Source organism: Neomonachus schauinslandi, chromosome 3 (assembly GCF_002201575.2).
Source record: "Neomonachus schauinslandi chromosome 3, ASM220157v2, whole genome shotgun sequence".
Lineage (NCBI taxonomy): Eukaryota > Metazoa > Chordata > Mammalia > Carnivora > Phocidae > Neomonachus > Neomonachus schauinslandi.
Genome location: NC_058405.1, coordinates 188,431,010 through 188,454,212, shown reverse-complemented (window position 1 = coordinate 188,454,212; position 23,203 = coordinate 188,431,010). Strand labels below are relative to the sequence as shown.

Sequence of the window (23,203 nt, the reverse complement as noted above, 5' to 3'; positions counted from 1 at the left end):
TGCCACTGCTCCTCCTTCAAGGACTTTGGGGTTGGCTGCTGTCCAAGCAAGATACAGTGGGATTTTATCTAAGGAAGGCAAGAGTTCAATTGCCAAAGACCAGAAGGCTTGGGGAGATCATCCACATTCTTTATGTCAGGCTGAGCCACTTCTGCTACATCTCTGTAGACTAAACCAGGACATTCCCATGACTTTAAAGGTAGACTGAATACACTACCTACATCAACCAGGAACACTTTGAGCTGCAAGTCCTTGAAAACTCGTGAACCGTGCTCAAGGAATAAAAACGGGAAGTCTGGTAGTTGGCGGCCCAGAGCTGAAGCAAAGGTCCAGAAATGTCACTGAGAAGCCATCTCTTCCCCTCCTTCTATTCCATTCTCCTCAGTATGTTAATCCTTCACTCTTGACTGTTACCTCATGGCTATAACATGGCTGCCACACCTCCACACATCACGTCCATGTTCAAGGAAAGAAGGAAAGGGGACCTCCAGCTACTACTTCTCCTTTAAATCCGTTTCAGGACGGAATCTCACCTTAGCTAAAAGAAGTCATTGTTCAACAGTACCTCTGAGAGTTCTCTTTTAAAATGCTGTCCCCTTTTCTTCTTCCCCCACTTACCAACATGTCTACTGCCCCATGTCTAGAATAATCCTTAACCGAGACCTTCAGGAAGACGAATTCCCATGGCCCTGTGAAGAAAAAGGCCTCCAGCCGGTGGCCCTCCCCAGCCCCTGAAACGCGAGCCAGGTTTGTCCTATTTATAGCAACGCCCACAGTGCCCTGCGCGGCGCAGCTGCTACCTTTGGACTCCATTGAGAAGAGAAGTGTGGTCAATGCACAAACAACATCACCATGTCCAGCTCTGACCGCCTTCCGGATTACCCGCTCCACTCAGATTTAGTGAGGAGGTTAAAGTCTGCCCTGGACGCCAGGGATGACGAGACAGTGAGCCGCTTGATCTGCACCGAAGTGGGGCACGTGGACGCCACGATAGAACTGGCCAATGACGACTGGATGAAGGACCCCGCGGCTCAGCTGCCCGCCGGCGTGCTCGTAGGTAGTCAGAACGATCTGTCGCGGCATTCCCCATCCTGAGCGTGTGTCCGGGGCGGGCCATTCCTGGAGGTGGAAGGGTGAGTGGGTGAAAAAGGCACCTGCTGGGTGCTTGCCTGTCTGGTTCTTGTTTATATCCGTACGCACATGCGGCATATACTGTGTGTGTCTCTGTGTAACCCCTGGCCCGTGCTGCAAACAGCTTCAACAGAGGAAAAGCGCTCTGTGGCGCCACCATCCTCCCACAGGCCCTGTTTTCATTTCCCCACTCCTAATGCATGTGTAAATCCCCCCTCCCCCCCGCCCACAGCCATGCCTTCGATGTAATTTTGTGTTCTGCTCTGTTGAGTTAATATATCTAAAGTATTTTCCATGATGCTACATAGTCTTCTTAATTTCAATCACCTATTGAGGTGATTAATCACAAAATACTTAAACCAAATGCCTACAAGAGAGGAATATTTGTTTACATTTTTACTACTATCAATAATGCCATAATTAGCATCTTTATTAGCATTCGTATGGCTTTTTCTTTCCTATTCAGGTTATATCCTTAAAATAAATTCCTAAGAGCAGAATTCCAAGGACAAATAAACAAGGACAGAAAAGTTGCCCAACTGTTTTCTGAAAGGGTTTCTATTTCCTCTGACAGTGAGTGTGTGTGTCTCACCACACCCTGAACATTGCTGGTGAGGAGTATTTATCCTTGAGCCACCAACTGAAAAAGTGTGCGCTGGTCCTTGTCCACTGCCTGCCCACCTGTCCTTCCTCTGCGGCTCGGGACAAGGTCTTAGCCACAAGGCTTTGTTTTTCTTTGTAGACCTCTTCACATGGGACCTGTCTATTCAGAATGGCAATCTCTCCCCATTTCTTTTTTTTTTTTTGTCAAAAATTTTGCGCAACTTCTTTGTATAACAAATGGAACTATTTGCCCTGGTGCAAGATTTACTTTATTTTTTTTTTATTATGTTATGTTAGTCACCATACTACTGTAATGGAGTACTCTTCATTAGTTTTTGATGCCGTGTTCCATGATTCATTGTTTGCGTATAACGCCCAGTGCTCATTGCAATACGTGCCCTCCTTAATACCCATCACCGGGCTAACCCATCCCCCCACCCCCATCCCCTCTGAAACCCTCAGTTTGTTTCTCAGAGTCCATAGTCTCTCAGGGTTCGTCTCCCCCTCCGATTTCCCCCCCTTCAGTTTTCCCTTCCTTCTCCTAATGACCTCCGTGCTATTCCTTATGTTCCATATATGAGTGCTGTGTTCTAGCTTGTCAGGTGTGCTTGGCCCCTACAAGGTGTACAGAGGGCTCTTCCCCACCCACTAGACTGAGTCCCTCCTGACATACATGTGTGCGTGCACACACATGTACACCTGCATATACACACACACACAAACATACACATGCTCCCACGTGCAGAAAGTATATCAAAAGGGAGTGTGCATGGGGCATTGGTGCTAGCCAGTGGGGCTTCCGTGTGATGAAGAGAGAGATCCAGATCAGTCCCGCAAGGGGGTGACAATCCTTCTGCTCCCTCATGGCGTGTGTGTACCCCCTCAGCTGCCTTTCACTGGGGACTTAAGCAAGTTGAATTAGGTTTTAGGGAGCAACCGTCTCCTGCTTCTTCTTTTCCTTGGTCTTCCTAATATCTGTGGCCACGATCAGGGTGAGGGCCCAGGAGCCACGAGCCCAAAGAACAACACGCCTTTGTTCCGACCTTAGCTTTACGCAGACAGGCACTGCAGTCTCGCCAAGCCAGAGCGCGGTATGCTCCCCAGTGCATGAGATTGCACTGGGCTGTGAGGAGGGAGATTGTCATCGTAAACTGCAGTTTCGCCAGGAGCATTGAGCTCTATGTCTTGCATTTGCCACCCTCCCCACCGCACACTGCCTGCCCTGTGCCCACCTGTGAAGCTAACCTTATGAACTGTATCACCTGCCGCAAGCGCTCTGACTCTTGGAGGCAGCTAAGGGAAGGTGCTAAGAGGAGCAGGGAAAGTGGGTATTTGCTCCAGGGACCCCTCCCTGCTGGATCTCTGCTGCGATTTGACTTCATCCTTGTACCAAAGGCTCAGCTCCTGGCTCACAGTTCTCACCTCCCTGCCTGCCCCTTCAGACGCAGGGATGAGGGTGCCCACTTCGGCTGTGCCACCCCTAGTTGGCTTCCCTGAACCACACCTACCTTTGTTACACCCCGTGGTTAAGCCCTCTGTTTTCTGCCGTGCTTAAAAGCAAGTCCCCTCTCTCCACATCCCCCTTTACAAAGCCATCGAAGCTGGTTGGGGGTCTGTGTATTTGAAATCCCCAATTTAAAATATCATTCTTTTCACATGACTAATTGCCCTGCACCATCTTTACTGTCCCTGCGCCGCAACTTTGCTGAACACTTGAAAGCAACGACATTTGTGTTAAGAGAGTTTCATTCCTTCCCACAATGAACCCATTACATTCTAAATCACATATGTATATACTTCTCCCCGCCGAACTGCACCATTCAGAAGGGCAAGAAAAGTTCGTTGCTGGTGACATGTTTTAAGGGCTTGGGTTAGTTCAGGGTTGTTTTCATTTCAGGGCGATCATACCCTGAATGATTAAGGCACACCAATGAGCTGTGTGACCTTACGAAAGTCACTTCCCCTTTCTGGGCCAGTGACATGAAATTCAATTAGGGCTTCCCAAACAGAGGTCCGTGGTGGAATGAGCTTGAAAGATGCTTCCTGCTGAATCACACGCTTGGAGTTCGACACAATCGTATAATCAAGGCTTGTTGTGGTTTTGCCACCAGGGGAATTGGTAGTTTGTAGATGCTTTTTTGGGAGACACTGACTTGATTCACTGTTGAGGTCCCGTCCATCTCTGCGCTCCTCTGAGGCTATGACCCCAAACACTCATTGTCACAGCCTGCAATGCAGCGTGGGTTCCTTTTTGCTGAGTGTGGGAGCAAATGAGCTCTTTCTCAAGGCCACTGTGAGTCCTTGGGGACCGTGCTTGGCAGGAACAAGAACTGTTTGGATTTAAATATACATGTGGGGTCTTTAGAATGCTTGAAGAGTGGTCAGAACTTATGGCAATACCTTGAAATGCAGCCCATACCAGGAATGGATACTGTGAAGAACTGATGGGGATTGGGGCTGGGCAGCGAGGACCAATACGGACCGGGAGAGGGAGGAGCCAAGCAGCATGCTGGCAAGTGCATTTAGGGGAGAGGAGGAAAGTTTCCATCCCAAGGACAACCCTGGTTGACAGGTTTCTGAGTATTGTTCAAAGATGACGATTTGCAGAAAGAAGACAAAGAAAAGTAACCATTCTCTCCTGTGTTCCCGTCACTATGAACACACAAGGACCTTTTATCTGTCAGTGAAATCCCCATGTTCATTGCACTGTGAACTTATTATTCCACCAAAGGGAACACAAAAAATAATAATAATTTATTCTGATGCATCCATGTCAGTGTCACAATAAAAGCATAGAGAAAAAGAGGCACCAGCTGAGAAAACGGTGGGAATGGCTTTTTCTGGAGAAGCCTCCCCAGGTGTACATGTCCCCCCTTGATGAGGGCAGAGGTCAGAGGAAATTTTAAGCCCTAGCAGATCACGGGGCAAAGTACAGCATGGATCCTCCTTACACGGTTGGTAGAGAGTCAGAGGAATGGTCATCGACTGGGATTTCGCTAAAGACACAATTCACATGTCCCCTGAAGAGCCACCCACCCCTGCAAGGAGGGACTGGGATGGACTGGGAGTGGGGCATGCTCTGTGTGTGTGTATGTGTGTGTGTGTGTGAGAGAGAGAGAGAGATAAGCTGAACAGGGCTGAGCACACAGATCCCCCATAATCAGCTCCCCCATTTATGCCATCCACCCCATTCCAATAGGAACCTTCCCACCAGGGCTGCACCCAAATTCTGAGGCATGTGAGGACCTCCTCTGCTCAGGCCACCCCTTTCTTCCAGACCCTGCTTGGTCGATGGCCTCTGCTGGAGACTCTCCTCCCTTCACGAGGACATAATGCCCTCAGTCTCCATTAGTTACTGAAACACATGGCCTTCCTGGGCTAACTGTTATACCCACCAGATATTTAAAACTTAAAAACAACTCCTTGAAGGTGAGATCCTTGCCGAATGCTTATTGGTATCCAGAGCCTAGCACAGGGTCTCTGCCCTGAGAAGGAGCTCAAAATCTGTGCATCCTGCCTGGCACGGACAGGCTAAGCTCCTTTGCTGACATTAGGTGGGTGGGCACAGATTGCTTTCCCATAGATACTACTGGGGTTAGTCTTTCTGCAAAGAAATATTTAATTCTACTTTTGGCTAAAACCTAGTCTCTGCTGTTTAATATTAGTGACATTTGTATCATTTGTCCTTGCCTCTCTTCAATGCCTATCAGCTCACTAACCACTAAGACATGGGAAGGGAGAAAGGATGGCTGGGGGAGGGGTGGCGAGACCCTTCTTGCCCCCAAATGCATCAACTATACAATTTGGTAACTGGCGTAATCAAACTACTTAAGAAACAACTGATTACTAATTGCTATTATTAAGGATGTCAGCATTCCATGATTTTGCTGCTGATATATTATATACAAGTCAAGATGCTACTTGAATTCTTGATTGAAACAGAAAACTAGAGACATTATGTTGTGTTTGGGGTAATGGTATTTAAGCATCTGGAGGCAAGTTAAAGAAATACTAATTGGGTTTTTATTAAGAGATCGCATCCAGCAGCATGTATATAGGTGGGGAATGAGTGTGGGGAACGTGTGATAGGCATGTGCATACACGTCAAGATGGGGTCTATTTGTGGAATTCAACTTCTCATCCAACCAGCACCCCTGCAGGCTTAACACTGAGTCCACCATCACATTAAGGCCACATCCGCCACCCCTTCCCCACGCATGGAGGAGAATATCACCCAGGACAAACCCAACAGTCAAATGTCAGTTAAATGAGCACAGCCCCTCCCTTGTAGGAGTCATATTTGAACTAATGACAGAAGCATGCATGCTGCTGGTGGCTCTGAGACAGGGTGTATTGGGAACGGCAAGAGACTAACAGTGAGATGACCCTGGTTCTTGCCTTGGCTCCACCACTGCCTCTGTGGTCTTGAACTTGCCAGTCCATCTCTCTGAACCTTATATCCTCCCTATCTCTCAGGGTCTTTACAAATTGCGCTAAGGTTTTGAGACCAATGACTTGTGTTTGTGGAGGACATTGACAAAACCCCATTGCCTTCGGAAGTGCGGTGCATCCTAACAGAGGCCAAAGAGATGGCTGATTCCACACCAGGGAGGGAAGGAAGGTATCTCCTGGAGGGCTGGTGGGAGACTGGTTTGTGAACTTGAATGCACCAAATAAGCAGCAGCTTGGCACAGGGCCAGCCCGTTCTAACTGTTAGGGAGAATACATCTCCAAACCAGAACATGCTAGAACTGGAACCAGCTCTAAGTGGAGGCAAAGAGAGAGGAATCACAGTTAGCAAAGACCTTCATGAAGTGTGCATTTCCCAAGGGCTTTTGTCTTCCCCACTTACCCAGCTGAGGAAAACAAGGCTCTAAGAGGTGACGTTACACGCCCGAGGTCCCAAAGCTGTAGGAAGTATCGATCCAATGCTCTTCCCAGCATTCCATGATGCCTGTAGTTCGTCCGTCTTACAGCTGCATTTTACAGGTGGGGACACTGAGGCTCACATTTGTTCCTCCACTGGTCAATAGCCAGTTAGCAGCAGTGTGTTAACAAGGTATGTTTCCTGAGTTTTTGTCAAGGGCTCTTGATACCCACCCAGACACATTTTGCAGGAAGATCCATGAACAAATTTCCCCACTGAAGCTGCATACAACCCTTTTACTTTACCTTACACACACATATACTCATACCCACACACATCAATAGCATGGAGTCTCTGATTTCAAATAATTCAAATAAGAGTATTGAGAAAAAAACATGGATGAATAAGTGGGGTCTTTGGCTGCCAAATAAAACAGAAATGGAAAGCAGGAGGTCAGCGGCGACAGGGAAGGATAGAGAGGGAAACACTCCGCCATCTCGGCTGCACACCCTGAGCCGACAGTGTGGGGGCAGGGAGACCCTGCTCGAAGCAAAATGAAATTAAACCTTTCTAAGTACTTATAAATCAGCACCTAATGACACTATCCCACCACCAGCCGGAGCATTGCTCTTATTACTTTGATTCACAAGCCAGGAAAAGATCCGGAATTATGCACAAATTATTGTCCCATCTTCTTAATTAACACTGATTGCAAAATTCTTGCTAAAGTCCTTGCTAACAGACTCAATTATGCGCTGCCTGAATTGATTCACCCAGATCAAGTGGAATTTATTAGAAATACACTTTCCTACAATAACATCAGATTATCTTTGAATATAGTTAAATTATTTAGGAATAAAATGGCTCCAGCTTTTGCTTTAGATACAGAAAAATATCTCCCACCACCTAGAATAAAGATATTTCTTTGCTTTCAACCAGGTACACACCCTAGGCTCTTTTCTTTCCCAGAAGCAGGTTGAATCACTGTGATGAGATGAGATGCATGTCTTAGAGCATGGTCCAGCTTCAGAGCATATGGGGCAGGAAGAAAAATCCTACAGGGTCACGTCTCAGCTCCCCCCAGTATGAATTGTCACTGCCTGTGGAACACAGTGAAATTGCAATTAGACTAAATCAGGATATTTTCAGAATCAAAATTGAGAAACAGCCTAATAAAGAAATAATGTATGCTGATGACATACTTCTATTAGCATCACTCCCAAGCACACTAGAGAGTTTTGAAAGGACAAAAAGAAATGAGGATGATAGCAAAGAGGCTTTTCTCCTTCCCAGGAGGATTATGGTTCCTGCAACGGTGTGCTCTGCTCAGGAAAAACATTCCTAAGGCACTAATTGAAAGTGGCAAATTCACTACCCGGCTCTACTTCTCCGTCCCATTGCCCATTAATTTCCAATACCAAAGTCAGCAACTGGATATGAACAGGGACTGGGTTTGTCCTAGTCACCAAATCCTGGCACACAGTAGGTACATAATAAATATTAATTAGACCAAAAAAGCGTATGGGGGACACTAAAATTCTCATGGGTTGGCTCTTGATAGATGGACATGTTCTTAACAGGCTATGATCAAAAGGAAGGGAATCCAAATAGAGGGAGCAGAGGGAGCAAACGTGGAGCACACAGGGACATACCACCCTGTGCAAGGAAGAGGGACCTGCCTGGAAGTGAGGGTGTGTAAATCAGAGCAGAGGGAGAAAAGTCAAGGCAAGTAAGTTGGGACAGTACTTCGTGAGACTACTTTCCAGGTGTTTACACTTACCTGGAAAGGCAGTGAGGATCCATTCAGCAGTGGAATGAGATCATCTAATTTAGAAAAAACAAAAACTCTTTTTACATAGGAAGGATGGCAGTGGAGAGACTGGTGCCAAGAAGGTGCCTCCTTCTTTACTAATTGAGTCCCTGAGGCAATACAATGCGCCCACCGCCCTTGAAGCTAGAGTTGGCCTTGTTCGGCCTTGTTCTAGTCAACAACGGGCTTAACAGAGGAAGGTCTGTGAATTTGAAAATAGATCAACAGAAACTATCCAACCTGATGAACAGCAAGTAAAATGATAGAAAATAAAACGAACAGAGACTGTGGGACAATTGAGAAGATCTAACATATCCAACTGGAGTCCAAGAGAGAGAGAAGGAAGATAATGGAGCAGAAAAAATATTTAAAGAAATAGATACCAAACATTTCCCAAATTTGATGAAAGACATAAATTTACAGATTCAAGAAGTTCAGCAAACCGGAACCGGATATAGGTGAGAGCAATAGGCCAAATGTGTGCCAGGGTATCTGTATGCTCTGCTGACTGTTGTTGAGTCGAGTTGGCCTTGAGAATCGAGAGCAGGTTAGCTGGAGTGAGGGGTGGGAAAGGCACTCAGAGAGAAGGGTGCAACGACAGTTTCCTATTTGGAGGTACATGTCTCTCCCCTTCCCACAAACCTGCAGCAGCTCCCTACTGTCTACAGCAAAGGTCAACAAACTATAGACTGAGGGCTGGCTGCCTGTTTTTACAAGTAAAGTTTGATTGGCCATGCTCATTCATTTACATTTTGTCAATGACTACGTTCATGCTATCATGGCAGAGCTGAATAGTTGCCACAGGGACCATATGACCTACAAAACCAACAATATTTGCTATCTGGCACTTTACAGAAAAAGCCTGGTGACCCCTGTCCAACAACTTCCCATTGAAATTTTATAGCAAGTGTTCAAGGGCCTGAAAGATGTGCCAGGAGCTAACTTACCCCACAACTTCTGCCAGCACCCTTTCACCCACCCTGTACCCCAGTGAGTGATGGATAACAGCACTAGTCAGAGCACAGCAGGAGGCAGATGATGCTCTGTCAAGTGTTTGCCATGGAAATTGATAGTAAGCTTTTAAAAAATATTGACAGCAACTTGACAGTACAACAGTGTGTGATTGCTGGACTTTTTTCTACTATATTTTTTCTTGTAATTAAGTTTAATTGTATATTAAAAAAAGAATCGGCCCATGGCAAATTGAGACCAAAAAAAAAAATCCCAGGTCCTTTACCAGTGATTAGAAACTGTGGTCAAAACCATACCCGAATGACACCATCAATCCCTTACACCCTTCTTGGCTCTTGGGCAGGCCATCTCTCTGCTCTCCTGTCTTCATCTGCTCTAACAACACCCCCCCCCGCATCCTTCCAGGGGGCCCAGGAGCCTCAGGGGCTCACAGTCTGAAGCTGAGTGGAGTTTGCGTCACAGGATATTTGCAGGGCATAAACACCTACGAAGAGAGGGAGAAAATCAGACTGACAGAGGAGAAGTTGATCTGTGACATGGACCCCACAGTGCCATGCGTGGCCAGCCCCGGGGGAGCTCTGGAGCTGAGACCCCTGTCACAGTGTATTCTGGAGTGAGGAGGCTCTCTGCAGCTGAGGCAAACCCCGAAGGAATTACCATCTGGGCGACAAGTCTTCCCTAACAGTGGGGTCTGGGCGGCCCATCTCCATGTCTGCTGAAGGTCTAGTCCTTGCCACTTACCTCGGCTCTGACTCCCTGGGCCCACTGGCCGCTGCTTCTTTCCTACCCACATCCCCCCCTCTGCCTGACCCCCCTTCCAGACGGCACCCATGGCCCCATGTGATGCGGTACTGAGGCTACACCTTGCCTCTTGCTCAGCCAAAAATAATAGGATACAGTTCCTCACCCCCACCATAGGCCAAGGAAAGGAAACAGACACCCTCCAGGGGACATGAGCCAGCCTTGTCCCTCAGCCCCCTCTGTGCTTTGCTCAGATGTCACCTGTGGAGAAAGCCTGTCCCATCCCTACTCCCCGTCACTATAATGCTCTGCTTGATGCATTCTCCCCATCGGACCTGTGCCTCTTGTTGGCAGTGATCTCATCCCGCTCACTAGTTACTGGTTGCCTCTCTATCTCGCGCACGAAGTGCAACACTTCTACAGGCAAGGACTTCTACTCTTTGCTTCTGTAGGCTGCTAGGCTGCTGGCACCTGAAAAAATCCCCTGTACGTATAAGCTCAACATAGAATATTTCCAAATTGCACAGAAATTTACCCTTCCACCTGCAAACTAAGAAGCATCAGTTTCAGCAAAGTTTTCCAAAATTTGACTTTTAAAAAATCTTATTTTTAACTTGCATTTGAAATTAGTAAAATTCTATATTGTGTATGTCTTTAATAATCATTTACATGTCTTAGAATGTCTTTTTCCTATCCTTCTGTTGGAAGCCCAAAGTTCTCATCTTTTACCAATGGAAGAATAAGTGAAGTCGACTTTAAATCCATTGGGTAAAAACTGGCCCCACTCTGCTCCATGCAGAGTTGCAAAGCAACCAAGCAAGCCCACCAGGAGCCCTCCCTCTTCAACTGCAGGATCAGCCATGGTCTCATTTCTAGAAGGTATATGAAGGGTGACAGGATATAATGATCAGATCAAAGCAACTTCAAGAGAGAAGTATTTTGCTCCCTGTGTGAGATTCATAAAAAAACGATCAGTCTTAACATGCAATTTGTCTCAAGAGGGCAGGAGCTGCAATTTTATCATGTAATTAAATCCCCATGACAGTCGTAAAGAAACTTTGTCACCTTTATCAGGGAAAGCTTCGATAATATGCTTTCCAGCAACGTCCCCAGAGTCTATAAATGTCCTTCCAGGGCTATTTACTCGTGGCTATGCATGCTGAGGATCCGGCTGTTCTGTCTCACACTCCACCACCGTGGCTATGCAGCACTCAAGGGCACCTTTGTTTCTGAGCTTCCAAAAAAGCCCTCCTGGGCTATGGATGAAAGCAGCACTTGACCTTTGGATAAGACCACATTCATAAGGAGAAGTGACTCTGTTGTCTGGCGTGATCCTCGTTGGGCTGGGTAGCAATGTCCGGAAAATAGGTTAGCGAGGTGTTCCCGCTGCACCACCCCCCCGCCATATTGTGTTCTTCCACATGATGGGAATGAGATTTCTTAATAATGTGAAATCAGTACAGACAATTTAAGTCATTATTAATAGATATACTTGATCTGAGGAAGTAAAATGTTTTAATGTTTTGTTAAATGAGGTGTGCTGTGCTAACATTGTTGTTTAGAGAAAAGGTTGAGATATTTTAACATTTTTTATATTAATGTCTGTGTGACTAACTCTGGTAGATGGGTGAATGTGTCCTGGAGCTCTTAAAAGCAGAGCCTTACACACCCGCCTAGCTTATTATTCTAAAAACTTTTTTTTTAATTTGAAAAAGCTACAGGGAGTGGGGATGAAGGAGGAGTGGGTTTTAGAAATTAAATGGGAGAGTGGGGACTAAAACAAGAAAAAATGATTTACAGTGAAAGTAGTTCACTGTAAGACCTTAGCTATTGGCCAAGCAGTAGTAATGTTGAGTATCCTAGGGTCTGATCGGATTTCATACATGGCCATTTATAGAAATGATCCATGTAGGAACTATGAATTGACCAGGCTAACAATACACATTCGCATATTTGAGAAAGTGCTCAGAATCTTACAGTGTCCACCTGGGGAATGACTTGCTGTCCTAGCTTGTCCATTTACTTGGACACTTGATCCCAGAAGGAAGCAGACATTTGCCCAATGGCCCAGGAAAGAATCCATACGTTTGGCTCTCTCCAAGAACACAAAGAAATGGCAGAGCATCTTGCGGCCTGGAAACTACCTCGTGGCCTGAACACATGGAAAGTCTCTGTCCTGGAGAAACAACAGCCTGAGCCTGTAATAAAACCCACATTTCAAGCTCAACTAGATTCTTCCACCAACTACCAGCAGAGCTCATCCTCAGATACCTCTGAGCAAAAGAAAATCATTCATCAGTTCAATGGCAGGATACAAAGATCCTGACATCACTTGAGAATAATAACTATAATTCATTCAAACACTTACCATTTGTATATCTCATTATAATTTTAAGGTGGATTTTACTTTTTCATCTCATTTGACCCCGAGGCCAGAACTCCCTCTTATTAGTTACCTACCCTTCAGTTTTTGTGTCTCCTATGGATAAAACATTATGTTTATCATTTAAGTCCCAAAAATATTCTTTGCAAAATTATATTTAAATCCAGTTGACTACCTGGGTAGTTATTAGAGATATTTAGTCCATTCACTGGGTTGTCCAGATAGAAGCTGGGAACCGACCCCTATTTGGATTTTTGTCCTTTTCCCAAGATTACTCCACCATATGCAATAAAAGGCCACCAATCAAGTTTGTTTAGTACTCTAAAGTGGTCCACAGATACAAGTGAAGCTCCTCCATCAAATAGGTACCATTTGATAGTTCTTCTGAAGAACTAAAACCAATAAGCATACTGATTTGGAGAAGATTATTTTCATCAGAATCCCTCTCTTTCAAGACGGGTGCTGTATTTGCTCAGAAGAATTTCCCTGGACCAGGTCCCTGGAGGAGAAGCTGAAACTGGCAGGTTCTGAGAATGCACACAACCACAGTGAAGGGGAAGGAGGGAGGGGGGCGGACTTTAGTGGTTGTGCCAGAGATAGAGGAAGTGCCTATGGAGGAGAGAGGAGGGGTAAGACTGTGCACATGGTGCCAGGCCCTTCATATCTTCAGGATAGTCACCAAACTCCCTACATAATGTTGGTAGTGGGCTTAAAAGCAAACAAACCAAACCAAAAAACTAAGGAGCTAATTTTGTGCCCCAGCTTGGGGGCAGGGCAGAGCATACACAGCCTGAGCGGACAGGGAGGTCAAAGAAAAACACAAGGAGGCAAAGTATGGGTTCGGTCAGGGTCCCAGGGAGGAAGGGAACTCAAACTGACACCTGACTGACACAAGTTACTCTGTACCGATATGCTCTCTGAACGGCTTAAAATACCGTCAAATAATTTGCTGCATTTATGTCACCTAAATTTGGGTATAAATATCAACAATAGCACCACTAACCTCTGACCCTAAAATCAAGAGGAAAAGTCTAGTATCATAAACAGGAGCCCCCAGCATCGTGCAAAGATCTCAGCCACCTGACCCAGAGGACAATGGGATCCTATATGACTGGGGTTTTAATGTCACCTTGGGGCATCTATATTCTATATGTTCACTTAGATCATCCATAAGCATATATCCTACAGGATCAGAATGAAAACCTTCTCTGCACATTAGAAGCACCTGTGGGGCGGGGGGAGGGTGTCTAACAGACCTGATGGCCAGGCTACACTCCCCAACCCATGACACCAGGTCCTCTCAGGTTGGGATCCAGACATCCTTATCTTTTTAATGCTCCCCAGATGGTTCCACTTTACGGCCAAGATTTGAACCATCGCTCTGCACATACCATGTGTATTATTTCTCAAGTTGGAGTTTTTAGCAAGACTTTCCTAAAAGAAGACCCATATTTTTTTCCACCTTCTCTAAAAGGTTTCCAGGAAACTTTCCACTGCAGGTAGAACTATACCCCATGCCTACATCCCCTCTACATATTAATGAATAATTCCATGTCACAAAGGAAAATTCTTTTATCCACGGTGACTTGTTCCTAGTGACCCAGAAAGCTCCAAGGACCCCCACTCCCTTTTCTAAATGTTCCCAGACCATCTTTTTCATCCTTTCTAGGGATCTTGCCCAGCATTGACGTCAATTCAGGCTTTGAGGAAGCAAATTCTTTACTTATCTGAAAACTAAAACTCTAGTCTTTCTGGTCCTTCTGTTATATCACAATTCCTCAAGGATTTTGGTAATTGTTCAGCAACATCATATACAAATTCACTCTTGGAAGAAGTTGAGTTTTCATAAGGACTGAAATAGGCAGAGAAGATAAGGTTCGAGTCATATCTTGAAGCTTATGCATTGGCTCTGACTAAGCTGAGAAGGGTGAGGACAATGAAAATGAAATTAAAATGGCCTGACCCGAGCAAGGTATGGATGGAGAGAACTGTTGTACAATGGGCAAGAAGGAGCCCAGTGCTGGATCAGGAAACAGTGCCGTTCACCTGTCACTTAAGGACATCATTCGGCTGGTGGGAAGGAGGACTAAAAAACTCCTATGTGTTAGGGTCCTGTGGTCACTGCTCTTTCCTGTGTGATCCTTGGGGGCAGGATTATTGTATTTTTTGTCTCTGTATCCCCAAAACCTAACCACATACCCTAGAGCATAATATTCCATGAATGCTTATGGAATGAATAGATGAATGAATGGATTGGTTTATAAGTGTTTGTAGGGTCTTTTGGGTTTTATTTTGGTTTTTTTTTAATGTAATAATCACACATATGGTTATTATTGCTCTTTAAAAAAACAAAAACAAGACACCTCTGTCATGCTCCTGAAGTAATCTACATGTCCTACTTGTAAAATCAACGCTGTCTCCCACGAGCTATTTTTAAAGCTCTCACAAAGAACCATGTCTGTTTCTGGACTACTACTCCCTACCCATCGAAATCAAGCTTGGATATTTAGGGCGCTATTGACAAATATAATGCATGGAAAGCTAAATTTACCACAGAACACAGGCCAGAATGGCTCTTATGCCTGGACTTACCTCCAATTTTCCCACCCCTTTTAAAAATAACCCATGACAAAATATATCAGGAACAAAGGAATTCTCTGGTTTAAAGTGAATTCTCTGGATCATTCTATAGTTGTGTGTATTATAGTTGTGTATGAATAAGTCCTTCAGAAATGAATCTAATCACAATCCATCTGAGAAAAATAACATGGCAAAATGGCTAAGCTTATAGAGATGAAAAATCTGAAGAACTAATAGAGTAACTGCATAGTATATGAATGAAGTGGGGAGAGTGATTGGCTTTATTTTAGCGTACAACTGATATGGGATATGATCTCTGTAGTGTTGCCTTTCATCATTTTCTGTATGCACAAGCCTCTTATGTCTGATGGAGGATGTGCATTCCTTGCAAACGTGGTTATATTCTTTACCACTGCATTGTCCATAGCACCCAGCAGTGTTTTAGGCACACAGGGGGGGCCTTGAAAAAAATCTCAGCTGTTCCATTGATGAAACTGATTCTGTCTTTGCCCCTGCTGATGGAGACAAGGGAGGTAAAATTTAAAACATGTGAAATGAGGTTTTAAAGAGCCCTCATGGATCCATTCTCATGGGTTGGGAGAACCAATATTGTTAAAATGTCCATGCCATCCAAAGCAATCTACAGATTTAATGCAATCCCAATACCAACAACATTTTTTACAGAACTAGAACAAATAATCCTAAAATATAAAGAGAACTGCAAAAAATAAATAAATAACCAAAGAAGTCTGGCAAAGAAGAACAAAGCTGAAGTGGAGGTATCACAATCCCAGATTTCAAGATACATTAGAAAACTGTAGTAATCAAAACAGTATGGTAGTGGCACAAAAATAGACACATAGATCAATGGAATGGAATAGAGAGTCCAGGGTTTATTTCTGGACTAATCTATGACAAAGAAGGCAAGAATATCCAGTGGGAAAGAGACAGTCTCCACCAAATGGTGCTGGGAAAACTGGACAGAAACATGCAAAAGAATGAAACTGGGCGACTTTCTTACACCATACACAAAAATAAACTCAAAATGGATTAAAGACCTAAATGTGAGACCTGAAACCATAAAATCCCTAGCAGAAAACATAGGCAGTAATTTCTTTGATATCAATCATAGAAACATTTTTCTAGATATGTCTTCTTTGGCAAGGGAAATAAAAGCAAAATTAAACTATTGGGATTACACCAAAATAAAAAGCTTCTGCACAGCAAAGGAAACCATCAATAAACAAAAGGGCAACCTACTGAATGGGAGAAGATATTTGCAAATGATATATCCTCTAAGGGGTTAAAATCCAAAATATATAAAGAACTTACACAACTCAACACCAAAAAAATAATAATAATCCAATTAAAAATCAGCAGAGGACCTGAATAGACATTTTTTCAAAGACATACAGATGACCAACAAACACACGAAAAGATGCTCAACATCACTAATCATTAGGAAATGCAAATTAAAACCACAAAGTAATATCACTTTACACTTGTCAGAATGGCTAAAATCAAAAACACAAAAAATAACAAGTGTTGGCAAGGATGTAAAGAAAAAGCACCATCATACACTGTTGGTGGGAATGCAAATGGGTGCAACCACTGTGGAAAATAGTACGGAGTTTCCTCAAAAAATTAAAAATAGATTTACCATTTGATCCAGTAATTAATTCCACTACTGGGTATTTACCCAAAGAAAACAAAAACATTAATTCAAGAAGATATATACAACCTTATGTTTATTGCAGCATTATGTACAAAAGATATGGAAGCAACCCAGGTATCCATTGATGGATGAATGTATAAAGAAGATGAGGTATCTATATACAATGGGATATTAGCTATAAAAAAGACGGAAATCTTGCCATTTACAACGACACAGGTGAACCCAGACAGTATAATGCTAAGTGAATAAGTCAGTTAGAGGAAGATAAATACCACATAATTTCACTCATATGTGGAATTTAAGAAACAAAACAAACAAAGAAAAAAGAGACCCCAAAAAAGACTCTTTTTTTTTCATTTTCAGTATTTTTTATTGTTATGTTAATCACCATACATTACATCATTAGTTTTAGATGTACTGTTCCATGATTCATTGTTTGTGCATAACACCCAGTGCTCCATGCAGAACGTGCCCTCTTTAATACCCATCACCAGGCTAACCCATCCTCCCACCCCCCCCCAAAAAAAGACTCTTAAATACAGAAAACAAACTGGTAGTTGCCAGAGGGAAGGTGGGGGGGGGGATGGGTGAAATAGATAAAGGGGATTAAGAGTGCACTTACCGTGATGAGCACTGAGAAATGTATAGAATTATTGAATCGTTGTATTGTACACTGGAAACTAATATAATGCCATGTGTTAATTATACTGGAATAAAAAAATAAAGAGCCCCCATGAAGCATTCAATAGACAGTCCTATGAAATTTGGTAAGGCATCCTAACATGTGGGGAAGGGTAGAGTGTACAGTAGAGGTCACAGATCTGAGGTAGAACCTCAGACCCAGCATCTGAGTCCCTGTCCTTGGCCAGCCAAGGGGCCCGGTTACCATCTAAATTCCCTAAGGGATAAAGGTAGCAGATGGCCAGGAACAAGAGGAATTTCAATGCACTTGAGCAAATTTCAAAGAGATCAATCCATTCATTCTTTCACCATCTGCACTGAGGACCAGACGAGGACCACAGTGACAACACTGTGCTAGGTACTAAGAAACAGAAGCTCATGGTCAAGTAGGGGCACAGACGAGAGCAGTAACCAACAGTGAGCCAGGTAGCATGGACAAAGTGCCAGGACAGACATCAGGACTAGCCATAGAGGTGAAGGGAATCTAAGCTGAGCGTTGAAGAATGGGTGGCACCAGACAGGTGACAAGGGGAACACCAGAATGCCAGGCACAGGGCACAGCAAGTGCATACACCTGGAGGCCTGAGACACCACACACCATCAGGGGACTACCGATCCCTGTGCTAAAATGTGTCATGGTCAACGGCAGCAGTGAGGGCGAGGTAGGAAGTCTTTGTGCTCACAGTGAGGTGTTTGGGTGCTGACCATCTCAGGATCAAGAAACCCTGAGCAAGTTACCTGAATCTCAGAGTCCCGGTTTCCTCTTCTTCATATGGCACCAAGGCTGCCCACCTATGGGGCCCCTGGACAGAGAGCCACTTGCTGGGGATGTTTGGGTAGAAGGAGCCTCCTCCTGCAGCTCACCCCGCACCCTAAGAGCTGAACTCAATGGGCCCTTCTGCACCCTCTGTACTGAGCCTGGGCCCAGGCGTCAGACAACCACAGTGAGGACAATAAACCCAGTCCCCATGGCAGCCAGCTCAGGCAGTGACCATTTCCCTCCCATCCCCACGCTGTCTGTCACCAATGAGAGCCCTTCAACTTTGGGGACACAGTCAACACGGCTTATCTCCCTGCATGAAGGCATCAGACAGATGAGCACATCTCCCTCTTCCCAGGAACCCCGCAGCCCTCTTCTGCAGAGGAGATGTGAGTTCTACCATGTGAGGGAAACTCCAGGCCTTGGATCAGTCCATGCATGTACATTTTTGCCTGCAGGGTAGGCATATATAACCAGGGTAGAAACATATCTTTATTAAATGATAAATGCAGGCGATTTTGCCTCCACCTTTTACCTCTTCTAAGGAAGATTGAGGGTACTCTGCTGGGCCCCCTATTGTTGTGCAAAGTCTTGGTGAAAGGGGCCCTCCAGAGGCCAAATTACTGTTCAAAACAAAGAGCCAATATGGAGAGCATGCTCAGGCTGGGGGGTGGGGGGCGTGCTTAGAAGAACAGAGCGAGTCAAGGGGCACTTTGAGGTACAGAGGAGATCAAGAAACAGGAACATGGGGGAAGAGGGTGCTTAAGAAGTGTGGCTGTGAAGGATGTGCTTCCCCCGTGACCCCTATTCCTTGACTTCAAGTCTTTCTTCCTGTCATCTCTGTCGTTCCTTTGATTGCAACACCATATAGCAACAGGATCCCACAGGTGCATGTCCGACACTGGTACCCTGTGGGTGGTGGCTCCTGTTCTTACCCTCTCTCAGCAGCTCTGTGCGTAACTGTCCCAGGCACATGCTCCAGCATGTCCCCTTTGGCCCATCCAGGCAGCACCCTCCCTGAGCCTCCGTCCTCCCTCTAGCCTCTGGTCACACGTTTTATCATCACTGACACCAGACATGGCAAAGGATGCGATCGCCCAACCACAGTGGCCCATCCCAACTTCCTAGTAGGAGAAAAACAAGAATTGGGAAAAAAGATGTAAGAATTGTGTATTACCTATATTATGAGAAAAAGATGATTTTATTAATTTTTAGACAATAAAATAAAGCCCTGCACTAAGCTGTAACAAATAACTAGTAAGTTGCTAATAAAAAGCTGTTACCATTCATTTAGGAAACAGAAATTGTGGCATTTCCCATCTTCAGCAAGGGATGCACTTTTGGGGATGAGTTCTCAACAACTGGAAGGAACTCACAGGCCACCAGGGGCCCCAGATGATGACTTTGGGAACCCCTAGTCTGCCCTATGGAGCCTCCCACGTAGGGACACTTGTGGAGAGCCTGGTCATTTGCAGCATCCAGCTGGGGCTCCCTTATACATGCTCAGGGCTGAAACAGCCCTCAGAACACGCGTCCACCCACCCTTGTTCACAGCAGCAAAGAAAGCGATAGGCCAACTACAAGAAGACACCCTACAGAGCAGGAAAAGAAGCCCCACCCATTTTCTGGTGTCTGCCCTTGTGTGGAGAGCTGTTTTGGAGATAAACAGGTGTGTCTGTCTCTGGAAGTTGAATCTATATAATCACAAGGGGGTGGCTGAGCACTCTGGCATGTCAGTGGTCACGTGATGCTGGTCATATCAAGTAACCATGATCACATCAGAGCCCGCAGGAGTTATAAATACACCACCACCGAGCCCCAACTGGATGACAATTGAGTAATGACAATAGAAATAGCTCACACTCCGTAAGACCATCTTTCCCCTTCCTGGAGAACTTTTCTGAAACCAACAGCATTACAATGGAGAGACGGCCAGAGCCAGTTAGAGGAGAACTTCAAATCTTTCAGAAGATGGAAAAAGAGCCTCAAGCTAGAGCTGGGTCCCCAGTGCTCGAGTACCATGCTGCCTTGGTCATGGGAGATCTGAGCCGTCTGGAGCAGCTCATGAACCGGTTCTTCCAGGATGCCAACGTGGTGTTTGAGATCAAGAAGGATGAGATGGAGTGGCGGGTGAAATCCCCAGCCACATTTGGACTGTCAGGTACCCTTTTTCCTTTAAAGCTCAGCTATTTACGTTTAAGGAGCTACTAACACTCCTCTGGATGTGTAACTCTGGTGTGCAGACTGCTCACATAGGCGCCGCATTTAGCGTACGCGAGCGAGGGACATCTATAAATGAAATTTGGTCTGCACAATGTTTTAGATGATGAGATGCGAGAAATCAAATTAGAAAGGCCAAAATGTGGGTGAGAAGGGGCCATCTGAGGCTGGAAGGTTCTTCTGGTCTTTAAAAGAGAACACTGGTTTGGGTGCTGATCTGCTAGGGCCTGTGTCTGGCAGCCAGGGAGGCAGGTCCCCTGGCATGCAGCTCTGCTCGAGGTCCTTCTATGAACCTGCGAACACCACGGCTACAGCAGGGTGGCTGGGGCACAGCCAGCATCAACAGAGGGAGAGCACTCAGCTGGTGCTCCTCCGGGAACCCAGGGGAGCCTGAGAGTGGGGGAGGGAGGGGAAGAAATCAGAGGTCCCTAAGTCATATGTCTGAGTGCATTCTGCAGCCTGAACACCACTACGTGCTGGGCTGGCAAGAGAGCCCGCCAAGGAGAGAGACACTCCCCTAACCGCCCCCCCACCTGGGATAAAGAGACTTGCTGACCACCAGGCTGCAGCCAGGGCTTTCTCCACTGGCACTCTGCATTGGGCACCCTTTCCCTGGGGTGTCCAGATGCAAGACATTTACCAAGAGGGCTCATGTGTTGGAATCCACTGCAGCTCTGCCAGACAAAAAGGATTTGAGACCCTGTGGTCAGTGGGCCAACGGCCAATGTCCCGTGTCCCATGTACCTGCCTTGTGGGTTCGGACAGGCAAAGAATGGAAGGTCAGCTTCCAAAGAATGGACATCATCCCTTTTATACCCCCCGTGGGGAGAAGGAAATAAACCCAAAACTGTCAAAGGGCTAAGCAGCTCAGAGCAACCAGTGAGGCAGTGGGGGCTTCAGGGAAGGCAAGTGCAGTTGTGGTCTGGGCCACACCACCCCCAACTCAGGGGGTCCCAGAGCCTTTCTGGGCCTCCCCTCCTTCATCTGTCCCGGACAGGGGCACACATTCCTCCAAGGAGCTGGGTGGTAGTTCGACCAAGAAAGCCAACACCTCAAATGCTCGATCAATGGCAATTTTTTTTAATCACATGCCTCCCAGCCCTGGACACACTCACCGTGCTCCAATGTTGCCATTTCAAATAGGTATTAATGTTAACCCATGGTCTGAATCCAAAGGCTCCTTCCTTTTTTCCGCCTTCCTCTTTCCACTCCTGAGTTCTGCTGATTTTCTACCGCACACCTGAACCACAGAAGTTAGGACATGCTGCCCACCAAGGCGATAAGCTGTTGCCACGGAGGGGGCAGCCCTGAGAGCCAGTGCTGACCTGTGGCCTCCGTGGGGACTGGGAAGAGAAGGTGGGTGGTGCTGGGGACTGCTGCATTCCCTGCTCTTTTCTGCTCAGCCACTCCGCTTCCCCGGCAGCTCACCCAAGCCGCAGAAATGACCAAACTCCGCTTGGGAACAGCGCCCTCTCTCATACGAGAACTTGCTGGTGGCCAGTTACAGCTCCCCCTGAAGGGGGCCGTGGGCAAGGGGGTAACACTAGCAGCCCCCCAGTACCTCAGTACATCCAGGATGGGATGCTGGCCTCATCCAGCTGGCAGTCCAAGGAAAGCATTGGCATGAGCAGCTGATGTCTAGAAGGATGTACCACATGGGGAGAATCCTAGGTCTCTGTTCCTCCTGGTGGCAGAACCTAGACCGGGGAGTGGGAATTATAGGCAGCAGATTCAAGCTATCTGATCCAGACAGCTGCCTCAGAAGTCAGGTTTTCCTGAAGGCCTTGTGGAAGCTTATCACCGTCTCCCAGGACCTGGACAGGGGTGCTGGCCCTACACAGTGGCTGAGCTAAAGGCCCACCCGAGACCCCTTCCATCAGTCCACAGGAAGTCTCAGGAATCCAGGCTGGGTGAACAGGGCTGCTGACATAGGCAGAGTTGGGCTGGGAACTTGATGTGCCCTGGAGAATGGAGCACCTCCTTCCTAGCCCCCCACCCACCCAGTAAGTAGACTTCCTAGCTCAGGAAAATGAGTACAATCAAAACCAGGAGCTGGCGCCTCTAGGAATGTAGACCACTGCTATCACCAAGAACCATATGCATCCATCCCCCTCCAAATCAGCCCCGGGGTTCCCCGGGAAGGGGAGACCAAACCCATGCAGGCCCACATCCCCAGGGCCTCTGGCCACCATCATCCACTACCAGGACAATAGGCCCCACATCCCCCACCGAGTGTGCAACAGCCCACAGGCTGGGCCTTGGGGACACAGGGCAGGCTGGAACTCCGCACCACATGCAGGTAGGTAATTATGAGTGGTCTTTCAAAACCTGCTCAGCATGGGTCCCAGGAAGGAGGTGGCCTGTGAAAAGGGTCTCCTCTGCAGCTCATTACAGCCATGGTATCGATTCTTCCATCATTATCAGAAGGCATTCCTGCCATGTGAAATCCTGTCCCTTGAAGTGTATTCACCGGGGACTGCTTCCCCATTTCCACGAGCGCTCCTGGCCGCTAACAACCTTCCACGGGCCTTTTGAAAGCCCAAAGTTTTCAGACAAGTACAATGTATAGCACCTGCTTCATTCATCCACCAAGAAAGAGCAACCTACACACACACACACACACACACACAACCCTAAAAAGCGCAAAGAAACAAACCAGAATTGTGCTGAATGTGGACACCACATCAAAGAGAGCCTCTGAAACCCAGCGCTTCCAAGAGGACTAAACTTTCTAAGGCCTTTCCTTGAGCAACCTTGGCTCGGCGGGTCAGTTTATTCTG

General features: G+C 46.2%; 1 protein-coding gene across 1 annotated transcript in view; it reads left to right on the top strand.

Annotated features, from left to right (window-relative positions):
- Window positions 1-852: 852 nt before the first annotated feature.
- The window catches only part of ASB18 (ankyrin repeat and SOCS box containing 18), a 59,732-nt gene continuing 37,381 nt past the window's right edge, over window positions 853-23,203 (top strand). Inside the window, exons 1-2 of the mRNA XM_021678955.1 lie at window positions 853-1,060; window positions 20,245-20,364. Of these exons, the coding sequence (XP_021534630.1) occupies window positions 853-1,060; window positions 20,245-20,364 (328 nt within the window). The remainder of the gene's footprint in view (window positions 1,061-20,244; window positions 20,365-23,203) is intronic.